General features: G+C 43.9%; 1 protein-coding gene across 7 annotated transcripts in view; it reads left to right on the plus strand.

The window, feature by feature from the left end:
• Positions 1–14,802, plus strand: part of chd5 (chromodomain helicase DNA binding protein 5) — a 47,777-nt gene that overhangs the window by 24,382 nt on the left and 8,593 nt on the right. For 5 of the 7 annotated variants that reach the window (XM_084348886.1, XM_084348887.1, XM_084348890.1 and 2 more), the window contains exons 12-34: positions 184–315; positions 514–622; positions 785–976; positions 1,095–1,295; positions 1,410–1,547; positions 1,793–1,914; positions 2,083–2,256; positions 3,349–3,490; positions 3,716–3,847; positions 4,102–4,219; positions 4,343–4,467; positions 4,564–4,810; positions 5,242–5,468; positions 6,640–6,814; positions 9,063–9,149; positions 9,748–9,836; positions 10,744–10,877; positions 11,735–11,879; positions 12,654–12,813; positions 12,931–13,010; positions 13,228–13,423; positions 13,513–13,602; positions 13,690–13,833. In XM_084348886.1, the coding sequence (XP_084205012.1) occupies positions 184–315; positions 514–622; positions 785–976; positions 1,095–1,295; positions 1,410–1,547; positions 1,793–1,914; positions 2,083–2,256; positions 3,349–3,490; positions 3,716–3,847; positions 4,102–4,219; positions 4,343–4,467; positions 4,564–4,810; positions 5,242–5,468; positions 6,640–6,814; positions 9,063–9,149; positions 9,748–9,836; positions 10,744–10,877; positions 11,735–11,879; positions 12,654–12,813; positions 12,931–13,010; positions 13,228–13,423; positions 13,513–13,602; positions 13,690–13,833 (3,359 nt within the window). The remainder of the gene's footprint in view (positions 1–183; positions 316–513; positions 623–784; positions 977–1,094; positions 1,296–1,409; positions 1,548–1,792; positions 1,915–2,082; positions 2,257–3,348; positions 3,491–3,715; positions 3,848–4,101; positions 4,220–4,342; positions 4,468–4,563; positions 4,811–5,241; positions 5,469–6,639; positions 6,815–9,062; positions 9,150–9,747; positions 9,837–10,743; positions 10,878–11,734; positions 11,880–12,653; positions 12,814–12,930; positions 13,011–13,227; positions 13,424–13,512; positions 13,603–13,689; positions 13,834–14,802) is intronic. The other 2 variants (XM_084348888.1, XM_084348892.1) reach the window with 1 other exon arrangement.

A 14,802-nucleotide genomic window follows, 5' to 3' on the forward strand; every position in this document is an offset into this window, starting at 1 on the left:
TCACTCCAAAACAACCTTGATTAATAAATCAGAGTACTACAGTTGAGAGGAAAAACATGTATTTTTGATTTTGGGGTGAATCTTTGACCATCTTTATGCAGATATAATAACAGAAAGAACAATTTGTGACTTTCATCTGATTTTATTAGCAATTTATGTTTTGTTTATGTTTATTCTCCCCAGTTTTGATAAGGATGGCGATGTGCATTACCTGATCAAGTGGAGAGACATGCCCTACGACCAGTGCACCTGGGAGGTGGACGACTTTGACGTCCCAGAATATGACAGTCACAAAGCTTCCTACTGGGACCACAGGTTGGTTTACAGCGAGTTACTCTGAGCCACAGCTGTTGTTAATATTATGGAAATGATGGTGAGGATGACTAGAATGAATCCGGAGCACTAAAAAGATAAACAAGGCCAATGCTGCTGTTTCCCCTCTGCCCTGCCCTCTATCTGTGATGCCCCTGTTGGAGCTGTTTGGCTCATCATACTGCTGCAATTACTTGCCAGGGAACAAATACTCGGGGAGGACCAACGCCCTCTGGTGGTGAGGAAAGGAAAGAAGCTCAAAGACGACCATCCAAAGAGGGAGGTCCCTCCTGACGCTCCCATCATAGATGTAAGTTTGGAAATGTAGATGTCTTTGGTCACAGAAGTCCAAACAGTCGTCTGAGTCATGATTTTATTTTATGAAAGTACAACGCTGCATTATTATTTCAGTTTTAAGCCACTAACTATCATGATTTTGCATGATAAGCATGTAATTTACTCGTTTCACCAGCCAACCATCAAGTTTGAGCACCAACCGTGGTACATTAACGCCACCGGGGGAACACTGCACCCGTACCAGCTGGAAGGCCTGAACTGGTTGAGGTTCTCCTGGGCTCAGGGCACAGACACCATCCTGGCTGACGAGATGGGCCTCGGGAAGACGGTGCAGACGATAGTGTTTCTCTACTCGCTCTACAAGGAGGTGAGAGTGGAGGGATGTCCCCTGGCCATATTGCATAACATCATCTCTGAGACCAGACCAGCAGTCTGCATCTTCTTCCTGTAATGTGACAGCTGATGAGTCTTTCCTCCTCTCTCAGGGTCACTCTAAGGGTCCCTTCTTGGTGAGTGCGCCCCTCTCCACTATCATCAACTGGGAGAGGGAGTTTGAGATGTGGGCTCCAGACTTCTACGTGGTGACATACACTGGAGACAAAGACAGCCGGGCGATCATCAGGGAGAACGAGTTCACCTTTGAGGACAGCGCGGTGAAATCAGGACGCAAGGTGTTTCGCATGAAGGTACGCAAGCTGTCGGGACGGGAGTTGATACGATTTTATTACCTATCCCCAGTAAGGTGAAGAGGCGAAGGTGAAAGGAAAGATATATTTTGTTCTCCTTCCGTCCACTCGCAGAAAGACACTCCTATCAAGTTCCACGTGCTGCTGACGTCCTACGAGCTGATCACTATAGATCAAGCCATCCTGGGCTCCATCACGTGGGCCTGCCTGGTGGTCGACGAGGCCCACAGACTGAAGAACAACCAATCAAAGGTAAGACGGCGTTTCTGGCACCGACAGCAGATTGTTCCAGCGGCAGGGACACAACACACAACAAAACAGGAAAGGAGCAGGAACACAGGGCGATATGAGGAGGAAATGTTTGTGCATAAACTTATCCATGAAATAAAACGAGTGACTTTGAAGGTATGATGGCCGCTTCACATTCAGGATGTCTTACATGCGTCATTGCATTCTTCTCGGAGGCATGTGTGTCATATATCTTGTTCATTGTGCAGTTTTTCAGGATTCTCAACGGGTATAAGATCTACTACAAGCTGCTGCTCACTGGGACTCCTCTTCAGAACAACCTGGAAGAGCTGTTCCACCTGCTTAACTTCCTCACCCCAGAGCGCTTCAAGTAAGTCTTTCCTTTCTATGTTTCTCTGTCTTACCACTATCTGCTAGCCGGTGCATCAAATAGGTCCCTCCTCAGGCTGATGAGTGGATAGAGCTTGTGCTGTTTGGATGCATCGCTTGTATCAAATATGAGTTTTAAACCTTATTTCATGACCTGCGATCTGTGCAGTAACCTGGAAGGCTTCCTGGAGGAGTTTGCCGACATTTCGAAGGAGGACCAGATCAAGAAGCTCCACGACCTGCTCGGCCCTCACATGCTCAGAAGGCTGAAAGCTGATGTGTTCAAGAACATGCCTGCAAAGACAGAGTTGATTGTCAGAGTGGAGCTCAGCCCCATGCAGAAGTAAGCACCTGGGTTTAGAAAAAAAAGGGAAGAAGTAGGAGTTTAGACTGTGTATGTCTAAAGGCCCCTACACACCAGACTGACATCAAAGTACATGTAAATGTACAAAGTACAAAGTAAATGACATCAAACTAGCTGCGACAGAGAGACACGTCTCCTTTATCTCAGCCAGAAAGCTGCACTTGAACACACCACAAAGACTACAGCCGGCGGCCAACAAGTTGGTACGTTCTGCACCAGCGTGAAAGGAAATACGGTACCTTAATACCTAAATAAAGAAAATACCTGACGCCACGCCTCTTCTAGTTGAGAACATGTCTAATAAAAAGTTGCAAATGTCGCTGGCGAAGAGGAGGAGGAGAAAAATAAGGATAAACTGCACTAAGTGGGTGAAATCATGGAATCTAAAGCGACAGACTCAAGAGACTTTCCCTTTCTTTTTCTGTTTCTCTTTCCTGCACTGATCCGCTCGCCTGAACAGCCAATCAGAGTGATTTCTATCACCTACGAGCCAAAACCAATTCTACATACTGAGTCAGCCAAAAAGCCTCCGAACAAGGGCCGTCCAGCGGGACACACCGCATCAACTGGAGCCCCGAACAATCACTGACTGACGAAACCCGACAGGCAGTCTGCTGTGCCGGGGCCTTAAAACATTCTGTATACTGTTCAAAACTGGAGGCTCTTCTTAATTTACTCTTCATAAAGTAGATTTTCTAAATTATGCAGCGATAAAACAGGTTATAAATGCCCAAACAATCATATAACTTACTCAGCAGCACTATAGAGTAAAAGTTAAGTTGTCAAATACTGACCCCAAGCGTCAATATCTGAAGGCCTGGGGATAAAATTTCGGTTGACACTGCCTCACAATCTCCACCTCGCAGTTTGAATATCGCCTGCACTGATATGATAAATTATGGTGTGAATTAATTATTCAAGGCCTTTAATCACAAGATCAAGTTTCAAAGAGTCTTTTTTAGCCAAAAGTGTCAGGCTAAGTTTTTGAAGAGTGGAAGTAACTGATTGTGGTTTTCACTTTCATCTCCTCTCCTGACTCCTCAATCTGACTCCTGATCTTTTGTCCTGCAGGAAATATTACAAGTTCATTTTGACGCGAAACTTTGAGGCTCTGAACTCCAAAGGTGGAGGGAACCAAGTGTCTCTGCTCAACATTATGATGGACCTGAAGAAGTGCTGCAACCATCCCTACCTGTTCCCCGTGGCTGCTGTGGTGAGCCGGCAATTTAGATTATAATATTTGATCTCGACGTTGAGTCGAAAATGATGAAATCCAAAGATGATGGCATGGAAAGAGTGCATGTGGGGAGATGGCACCACACCTGTATGCCACAAATTATAGCCCTTGTAGTCTTGTGGCTTCAAACCACTAATTATACTCACCACGTGTCCGTATAATTCTCCAGCTGACGTCTGGATTTGATTCTTGCCTCTGCAGGAAGCTCCTGTGTTACCCAACGGCTCGTACGATGGCAACCTACTGGTGAAGTCCTCAGGAAAACTGACGCTGCTTCAGAAAATGCTGAAGAAGCTCAAAGATGAAGGACACAGAGTTCTCATTTTCTCTCAGGTAACACTCGAATGGAGATTGCGTCTCGGCTTGAAGCCATCGCTTTCATTGATCGGTGGCCGTGAAGCACTGAAAAACCAGTCATCCATATTTGTTGCCACTCCAGTGCCAGCGTCAGTTGTTGGCGGTAGTCAGCTCAAATGTGAGACACTTGATCGAAGACCATTTTAAAGTGAAAACTCAGACTTCTCTTAGTTTGAGCGAGTCCTTTTGGTTTGATCCTAGCTGTATAAACTTGTTTTTTTCTTTCACAGATGACAAAGATGTTGGATCTGCTGGAGGATTTTCTGGAGTTCGAGGGTTATAAATATGAACGTATCGATGGAGGGATTACTGGAGGCCTGAGGCAGGAGGCCATCGACCGCTTCAACGGTGAGTTTGTTGATCCAGAATCTGTCTGTGTGAGTTTGTATCGATGCATGTTTCCTTCTACATGGCTTTTACTCACTCTCACACACAAACCGACCGACTCTCCGCTTTGGGTTTTTGTCGCAGCACCGGGCGCTCAGCAGTTCTGCTTCCTGCTTTCAACTCGAGCCGGAGGTCTCGGCATCAACCTGGCGAGTGCAGACACTGTCATCATCTACGACTCGGACTGGAATCCTCACAATGACATCCAAGTACAGATGCTTTTAGGACTTTACGTGCTTTCGTTGTAGCTTTTAAACCAGCGGATCTTTGGTAAAATCTCATGTCCCACCTTTCCATCTCCCCAGGCGTTCAGCAGAGCCCACCGTATAGGCCAAAACAGGAAGGTGATGATCTACCGCTTCGTGACGCGTGGCTCAGTGGAGGAGCGAATCACTCAGGTGGCGAAGAGGAAGATGATGCTGACCCACCTGGTGGTGCGGCCCGGCCTGGGCTCCAAAACTGGCTCCATGTCCAAACAAGAACTGGACGACATCCTCAAGTTTGGCACTGAGGAGCTTTTCAAGGATGAAATGGAGGCAGCACGGACCATGGGTACGTTTCTGCAGCAGACTTAACTCTCGCTTAGAGGAAGGTTTTTTTGTACTTGAAAATGAGAACTATGACACAGTTGGCGGTTTTGTTACTTTCTAGTGTTTCTCCATAAAAAGTTTCCGTTTATCCTGCGACTTTCAAATGCAGAGATGGTGTTTCCTCTTGCTCTGTTTGTGCAGGAATAGGTGGGAGTATCGGTAACCGTTTCTTTAAAAGCATTCTCATGTCGTGCCTTAAAAATACTCCTGCAGATCCATATTTCCACAAAAGTCAGCGACTCACAAAGTAAAACTCAGCGTGGAGACGAGTAGCGGCTGCCGATCTCAGAAAAGGCTCCAAAGGGTTTAAAAGACAAGAGACAAAACGACAAAAAATCGGTGTATTCATATAAATACGTGCTGTCTAGTCACTCATAAGTTTTTCCTTTTAAGGTCAAATCCACGGCTGCTCCAGAAAGACGCTGACTAGGAGCTTCCCGTCGACAGGCGACAACAAAGATGGCGAAGAGGGCAACGTGATTCACTACGACGACGACGCCATCTCCAAGCTGCTGGACCGCAGCCAGGACGCCACCGAAGACACCGAGATTCAGAACATGAACGAGTACCTGAGCTCCTTCAAGGTGGCTCAGTATGTGGTGAAGGAAGAGGACGGAGAGGTGAGAATGCAATAAAGATGTTCTGCAGCCCACGGACTGTGGACGAGTGGGGTCAGCACAAATGGAGACCTCAGAGAAGAGCTCTCATTAGCAACTTTTTGCAGATTCTGCTGCATAACTGCAACTTAAAAGAGCGAGATAACAGCCTTATTCTGAAGTGTATTGTTTTTCATGCCTGTTTTTACCAACACGTGCACGAGGACGCACATATACGCCGAGCGCCTCTCTGCGTGGCTTCAAATTTGTGCTGACTTTAGAGGGCCAGGATTATTTTAAACCGCATCGGTAGACAAATAAAACGACGAGCATCAGGCAAACTTTAAAAAAAAAGCTCTCAAAAACAGAGATCGCTAAATGTTTAATGATGTAGAAAATGCTTTAAACATTTTTGTCGGGCCTTGGGGATCGACACATGGTGTGTAAAGCTGGGTGTTAAAAGAAGTGTTCGCAGGGTACTTTTAAATTCACAGCTGGTCCACCAGGAGTCTGAGCCTTGTAACTTGGTTTTGGTACTTTGCAACGTAATTATACAATAAAATATTGACACAAAAGGTGCAAGGAAAGGAGAGACACGGAGGCACACTGTGTACAGAGAGACGAGCAGTTGTTTCAGTTGTGAAATTCAGGGCCAATGCTGATTCTGATGAGTTTTTGTTGTTGTTTATTATTTATTTGTTGTTGTTTATTCCCCCTTTTGTTCCCGGGGAAACAAAGAAATCCTCATTATAAGAAGCAACCGTTGTAAGGTCATTCAGCCCTTCACTACACTATCTTTGAAAGGGTAGAAATCTGATTTTTACAAATTTATGAAACAGCCTTCAGTATAACCTTGTTTCACATAAAGCAGATTTCTTTTTGAGAAGCAACTGCTCCAAAGCCTTTTCAGCCTTCTATACAACTTGTGCTCGATCGGAGGTCACCAGCCAGCAGCTCGTGAATGTGCCAGCACAAAAATTGATGCGATACAGCAGATAAACACCGGCCACTGCTATTGAACGTCACCTTATTTGCTGATAGGCAGATACCAATGTTCAGCTCAGAAATCGGTGCATCTCTTGTATCAGCATAGTCACAGATATGTAAAATACCAGGAGTTTGATACCATTTATTTAAAGTGTGTTCATGCTGAAACATTAATCAAAATATTTGTATCGACTGTTCCCGCGTGCAGGAGGAGGTGGAGCGGGAGATCATCAAGCAGGAGGAGAACGTGGATCCGGACTACTGGGAGAAACTCCTCCGCCACCACTACGAGCAGCAGCAGGAGGATCTGGCCCGCAACCTCGGCAAAGGCAAACGCATCCGAAAGCAGGTCAACTACAACGACACGACCCAGGAGGACCAAGGTAGGCTCTTTCCAGTGTCTACGCTTTCAACAGGCAGCCACTTTCCTAAAGTATCAACCTTTAATATTATCGTGGAAAGTTACTTCTCGGCTGCATCTTGGAAGCAACAGCCACGTTCTATTTTTACCACTTTTAATTTTGACATATCGGCGCCAGAATTTTGTTTTCCTGCTCATAGTAAAATCTGAGAAGAGATACACCAGAGCACAGGGGACGCAGAATGAGAGGAGAGTTTTTCTGGCTTGTTAGCCAACGGCTCACCCGCTGGCTCGTGGTCAGGTGGCAGGCGAGTCGAAAGCATATTTCTAAGAAGAAAGAGACATTATTTTCTAAAATAAAGCGCTCAGCGGGGCTCTGTTTGGGCTTTATTGAATAGATCTGTTTCTTGTCTTCTCCAAATGATTTTCCAGCAATTTGCAAGACAGTCAATACTAAATGCTGTGAGTGGCATTGTGGGAGCTGTTGCCCATTATGAAAACACACATTAGCTCAGCAATCACTGCTCATGCTGAAGATTTACACCGTATTTGTTCTGCTTAAAGGGCAACTTCACCAATTTTATACATTAAAGTGTGTTTACAGGTCTTGGTGGTCTGATAAATTGCCTCCAGTGATGTCACTCAGTGGCTGCATTGTGGGTAATGTAGGCGCCAGGTTTTGAAAAGCAGTCTGCTGGTCGAGCATTGCACTCCTATAGCACTGTTAGAGGTTAAAGGTGCATTTTGTAGTTTTGGAGATGAAATTCGAACTCAGACAACATTTATAATCATAACAAGGCAATAATACAAATCAAATATTACATGTATTTATCAAAATAAACATGTATATCAAATATTTATTTGATTTTCCGTAAATTGAATAAATAAGCTGTCCACAGGGAGCATTAGGTTTGAAGCTAGAAAGGTGGCTACTTAGAAGGGTCCTACAAATATAAGCAAAGTAAAACAGTATGAAATTGTGTTTATTCAGTATATTCAGTCATGAAAATCAATAAATTAAGATTTCCCTTTCTGGTTAAAAAGGTGCAATATGTCCGGACTGGGAGCTGGAGGCAATTTACCAGATTACGCGCAGATTACGTGCTCAAGACCTGTAAACACACTTTAATGTGTACAATTGGTGGAGTTGCCATTTAAGACAGACAGGTTAAGGTTATAAGGTGATTTATTCGACAATCAGAGGGATGATAGTGCAGTTGAGGGGCAGCTCGTTGAAGCAGGTGAAGACGGCTCCGTGAGGAGAGGGGTTACTTGAGGTCATTAAGCTCCAGAGTGTGCAGGGAAGCGTAGTGGCTGGAGGGGTTACCAGAGAGTAGACGGGGTCCTGAGAACCTCTCGGCTCGGGGAGTCTCAGGTGGAGTTTGGCTGGTGGTGCGCAGGCAGGAGCCTGGGTGGTGGAGGGGCTGGAGATCACCAAACACATGACACATCTTTGCTGAATCTACATAATGAATGGCCAGTTTGTTGTGTGTGAGTGGCATTATGATGAAAACAGCTGACATGTCATGATAATACTGTATAGACCAGCGTCACACCCTCTCTGCTGGCTTTAGTGCAGGTCAGCAGCTCCTGGTGCAACATAAACATGGTGATTGACTCCGACATGCAGCTAACAACCCTAACAACAGCACCGCTGCTCAAGCTGCTGCCCGAGCTTCACGTGCTCGGCTTCATTAGCGAGCTAACAAGGTGACATTATCTCAGCACAGAATAATTTGGGTGTATCGGATCAGGCAAGAACGGCGCAGAAATTAATCACCATGTTTATTAAATCCTCTTAGGTTGTAAGTCTCAACAAGAGCTGTTGACCTCCATTAAATCTGCCTCAGAGTGTGTTACACTGGCCTAAAGCTCTCTTGTATCTCGTGCATTTATATAGTCGTCTCAGTGGGTTTTGAAGCACTTCTTCTCAACAGTTCAACAGTTTCTGTTGCAGTTTCCAGAGATATATATCCTATAGCTGTACTTTTCCGAGTGGCTCAGAGGCCCTGACTGCCACAGTTCAACAGCAGTTGACTGTGGAAGTGTAAAGATTTCCCGGCCCATCACGGCTTAGAGTACACTCTAAGTTTAAAGTGATTGCCTGGCAGAGTAGTCAACCCTCACCTCTCTTCCAGAGGACAGAAGTGCTACAATCTGTGCATGCCCTGCTGTAGTGGTCTGTAGTAATCTGCAGTGCCATGGCGCCATCAGGTGGCCACCAACAGAAGCGAATGCAATGTACTGTTTCTCTTTGATGTGTGGCTCAGAATGGCAGGATGATCTTTCAGACAATCAATCGGAGTACTCGGTGGGGTCCGAAGACGAGGACGAAGATTTCGAGGAGAGACCAGAAGGTAAAAGATTTTAAAAAACATGCAACTATTGAGCTCTTTAGGTAGACCAGTGATTGCATGTATTTATATGAGTATTTTCTTATTTGTATTTTGCCTGGCAGAGAAATTTAATGTCATTTTATTCTCAAATAAGACACATTTCTATCCCCATATTTAAACTTTAAAAGAAAACTGTGCAACAATCACAGTCTCCTTTCTCTTCGACTGTTTTGTGCTGTATCATGCTTTGCTGTAATGGTACTGTCCTGTGTCTTTTGCACTGGTTTCTTGTGAAGTTGGACATCTTAGAGATGTACTTTCTCCACTGCACTTCTTCATTATCGCTCTTGAAAAGGGCATCTGCTAAAGGCCAAGTCTTACTGTCATCTGAAAGAACTTCATAGAGTCTAACTGTTCATGTCCCCCAGTTGCACATCGCATTACTATTTCCTCAATAGTCACTTTGACTGACAGAAACTAATCAGCCCCCAACTCCCAAGATAGATTATAGATAATGATATAAAAAGAATTGTTGTACTTCTCTCTGCTAACTGTATCTATGCTCAGACATTGTAAGGACGCCCTTCTGACACTGCATTTGTCTTCATGTTTTCTGTAGGTGGACGCAGACATTCTCGCCGGCAGCTGAAGAGTGAGAAAGACAAACCTCTGCCGCCCTTACTGGCGCGAGTCGGGGGCAGCATTGAGGTATGAATTACAGTTTGTACTGCAGGTCCGTCCTTAAAGGAAAAACTAACATTACGTGTCTTGTTACACCATGAACAGCTTAAATGGTCCGTGCCAAGTCAGTGGAACACCATAATACCACCAGAGGATATACGGCCTTTATTAAATCAGGTAACTTCATTGGAGTTAGGATCTATTTTGCAAGAGAGACCTGAGTTAAGCAGAGGGAAAGGAAAACGAACATAGACAGACGTAACAACAGGACATAAAGCATCAAAGACAAATCATTTGGTCTCACGGAGATGGTGTTTACACATCTTGGTCCAACATCCTCCACTGGTTTTCAACTGGGTAAAGAGCTGGTGACTATAAATTCACATCATTTTCATGCTCTTTCATAACCAGTGAGCTCTGGCGCACAGAAGCATTTGCATGTAATACGTTTCTCCACTCTTCTATTCAGGTTCTGCCTTTAATTTGTCCCCTCGTCTGTGTAAACGCTGTTTGGAGCGACTGGTAAAAGTATTTTTGCAGCATGACTCAAGTTATCAAGGGGATCATTCTACTCTGTAAATTTTGCTCATTAGAAGAAAGTTTTGGGAAAAGAGCAGGACCATAATGAACCCAAAAGAGTTTATCTTTAAGTCCAACATGCCAGCAAGCATCTGATCAACTGATCCTGCAGCTGATCCGGTGCCCTTGCTCACCACTCTGTGGAACGGAGCCAGCGAGGACAGAATGAGAATCAATTCATGGTCAGGGTCACATTATAAAACAGACAGCAAGCTGCTTCATGTTCTGTATCTCTGCTAAAATTCATTTATGAGTGAATAAAGTCTCCCTGATTGCATGCACAATGTGGTGGTTTAAAATCTCCTCTTTCAGTTACGTTAATTTCCCGTCTAAAGCGTTGTCTTCTCATCACAAGGTCCTGGGTTTCAACGCTCGCCAGAGGAAAGCCTTCCTCAATGCCATCATGCGCTGGGGCATGCCACCTCAGGACGCCTTCAACTCCCATTGGCTGGTTCGGGACCTGAGAGGGAAGAGCGAGCGCGAGTTCAGGTAATTCTCCTAATATTGTTTTATATTTAAACTGGGATAAGTGGTGTGGTTTTTCATTAAACTAAGTGCAATTTGTCAAGGGCTGCTGGCTCTGGGCTATTTATTCACGGCTCACAATTTTCAGGGTTACTTCTCCTCTGAATGCACCAGAGTCATTTATTACATATATAAATATTCAGACTGTGACCAGCTCTGACTTGTGTTTTTATTCCTAAAGTAAAGCAACTGCACTCAGTTACTGCCGACACTACCACCACCATTACGACTGCTATTGCTCCTTTTATTACTATTTGTTCTAATATTACAGATACAAGTACTGGTACTACCTCTGCTGCAGCTGCCATTACTGCTAAAGCTGGATTTATACTTCTTATGTATTTTCTTATTGTCTTCTATTACTACCATTTATCTTAACACTGTGTTCGTGCTATTATCTTGCTGTTATTATGACTATAATGTCAATAATATGACTAGTACTGTGACCACTCCTTTAAAATATTAGTTACTATCATGCCACCTCTACTACAATTACTTCTCTTACTATCACAACTACTAATACTACAGTACAACAATCAGTTATTCCTCTTTTTACAACTACTTCTGCCTCAGCTACTAGTTTTTATTTCTCTAATTGTGATTACAAGATATATATATCATGCACCAATAACTACTGTAACAAGACTTCTTCCTTTTAAACATAAAACAAAAGAAAAACCATCAATATTTACATTTATATACTTTCAAAGTCCTCCACTAATAGTTCAAGTGCTACTAGTGCCAGTTAAAATACGGTGCTGGTGTCCTCAGAGGAATAACTCTCGTCACACGTCCTGTAAAGTGTTTTATTTTTTCATTAGGGCATACGTGTCTCTGTTCATGAGACATCTATGTGAGCCGGGGGCGGACGGAGCAGAGACCTTCGCCGACGGAGTCCCACGAGAGGGACTGTCTCGTCAGCATGTTCTCACCAGGATCGGGGTCATGTCCCTTGTCAGGAAAAAGGTACTGGTTGTCCAACCAGAGACATCTTTTAAAGCAGAATACCAAGTGTTCAGCTGGAGCACTGCGAGATTAGAGAAAGTAGGTCAAACTGTTCAGGCAGAGGCAAATGCAGACACGATGAAGACAGGGGCTCTATGGGTATACACATCATCGACACCACAAATGTATATGTTTTGTTAGCTTTGTTTGTCATGTATACGCCTGGGTAAAGAGAGAGAAGTGAGAAGTGGTTTTTGGAGCATTAAGTCCTTTTTAAGTTCTTAGTAACCCTAAAAAAAATGATTTACTGAATCTGGTTGCACCATTAAAATGTCAGAAGTGTGCATATTGGTTGCTAAGAATACTCGCAGCGCAGTCCAATTAACAACAGGAAGTCAGTAGCATCACAAACTGTAACGTTAGCATAATTGGTCTCAACACAAAACATTTTAGGGGGCTCAGCGACTATGAATCCGCTCCGTTGTAAATGCAGGCATGTAGGAAAGTAAGGAAACCTTGACTAATGGCTCACCTTCCTCACTATATATCCTGTAAATGGCCCCTGACAAATACATTTAGAGAATTGAAAAATTCACATTATAACTAGGCTAAGTTTGAATTGAAGCCGCTGCAACCTGATACGGGTACATTTTAACTAAACTGCTGGTTCAGTATGCCGCATGCATTTTACACTGGAGCTCTACCTAATCCCTTATTTGAGGAAAGTAAGCCATCGTGACAGAGTCGGATTTTCATTTTATTACAGCCGAACAACTCTCTTTTTTTTTTTTGTAGGTGCAAGAGTTCGAGCATGTAAACGGAAAGCTGAGTTCTCCAGATCTGATTCCTATCGGCATGGAGCTGAAGAAGCTGACTGAGAGTTTATCTTCTGATCCCAACACCCCGGTGCCAGCCAGCCCCGTCGCTACACAGCCCGGCACTCCCATCCCTCCAGGTCAAAACAAAAGTGTCTGCGCCGATCAAGTTTTGTTTTTCCCCCTGACTGAAAGGTGAAGTTCGTGCTTCGAAATAAAAAAAAGTTTTTGAGTTGTTGTTGTTTTCTGAATTGTAGAGAAGACCGAGTCTCTCTTGGGCACCGCTGAGGACAAGGAGACCACAGAGCAAGATAACAAGAAACTGACAGAGCAGGAAGTGAGTCCTTTTATTCTTCCACGATCCGTCACTTTCATTCTACTCTCCTTTATCTTCTTGTCCATCTTCTCGTGGTTCATCACACTTTAACCGCACTCATCGCATCATCCTCGGAAGACACTTCTGTCAAACTTAGACACCTTTTAACTCGTCTCTCTGCCCTCTATCAACTTTCTTCTTTCTCCTCCGATTGCCCTGTCTGTTATTCCCTCGGCAGACCTCCAGTGCGGAGCCAGCATCTGCACCTGAGAAGGCAGCTGACAGTGAAGAGAGCAAGGCCAGCTCAGAGGAGAAAACAGGAGATGAGAGGGACCGAACCGAGTCACCTTCCACAAAGACAGAACCATCTGCCAACCCAAAAGAGTCCGCTTTGAAACAGACAGAGCTGTCATCTAGTCAAACCTCGCCTAAAAGTGAGTGATGTATGAACCTCGTGCTGCAAATTTGATTTCTCTGCAAGGTTGTGCTGCATTAAATTGAGTCCTTTTTTTGCGATCAACAGTGGAGCCCTGCAAAGAAACAGAGAAGTCCTCAGAAAAAGGAGATACTGATTCTCCTCAGGCAAAAACTGAAGACAAGGAAAACAAGCCAGGTATACAGTACATGCAGCGACAGCGCTACAATAACTGGAGTCCATTATATAGATGTTTATTTCACACAATATGTGTTGCTGTTGCAGACGACATGAAGAGCGAGGATGCGTTAGAGGGCCGACTGAATGGAGACAAAGACACTTTGGATGAGATGGACGAGAGCAGGAAGGAGGACAAAAATGGATACAAAGCCAAGTTCATGTTTAATATCGCTGATGGAGGTTTTACAGGTAAGAAAGAGTGACTTTTTTAACCTAAATCAGCGAGAATTAACCAAAGTAGAACTGTGACTCGCAGCAAAATACTTCACATGTGTAAGAGGAATGAAATACGGCTGTTGGAAAGTATATATATTGTGGAAAGTGAGTAGAAGTTTCATAGTTTTTATGTGCAACCCAAATCTGAATGCACATTATGTCATGAATCCGTTAAAGACACACTAGATGGCTGCAGTGCGCTTATTTAGTCCCACTGCATTATACTTGTCAGCGGGACGCATTTGTCAGTGGTCTAAAAGACGACTAAAACGCTCACATTGTGAAGAAATATGCAATTAAATGCCGCCGACTCATTTCCATAATATTGCTTTGTAATATTGTGACGCTCAGTCTTAATTTGTAAATTCGAACGAAGAAAGAGAGACGCAGCAGGGAAACATGACTGTTGTGGTGTTATCTGGAGACGAATGAACACACTGTGAATAACGACACAACTCGTCAGGGCAGCATGAAATGGTTATATTTTCTGTCTCAGCGCTTGGAAGCTCTGCATTCGAATAAAACTGTTTTAAAGTCGTCAGCTCGCAGACAACTGGAAAAAAGTAACACCAAATAACAACTCGTAAAAGAAAAAAGGGTGCTGTTAGGTCACGATGACGTCCTGAGAAGTCTTGTTTTTCAAAGATAGACAGTTTACTGTCATAGACGAGTAAAGAAACCAGAAAATAGTGACATTTAAGAAGCTGGAATAAAATGTTTTTTGTTGTTTTTTCTTTCAAAAATCACTCCGACCTGACTCACCCCAGTAGCTCAGCTGATAGATTGTGTGCTCCATGTACAGAGGCTGTGTCCTTGTCGCAACGATGTTCAAGTCTGACCTTTGCTGCATGTCATCCCCCTTTCCTGTTACTCTTCAGCTGAACTGTCCAATAAAACAAAAAAAGAACACACTTTATTAATTGATTTTCCATCATTCGTTAA

This window comes from Pagrus pagrus (assembly GCF_965226575.1).
Source record: "Pagrus pagrus genome assembly, chromosome: 3".
In the NCBI taxonomy this organism is placed as follows: Eukaryota; Metazoa; Chordata; class Actinopteri; order Spariformes; family Sparidae; genus Pagrus; species Pagrus pagrus.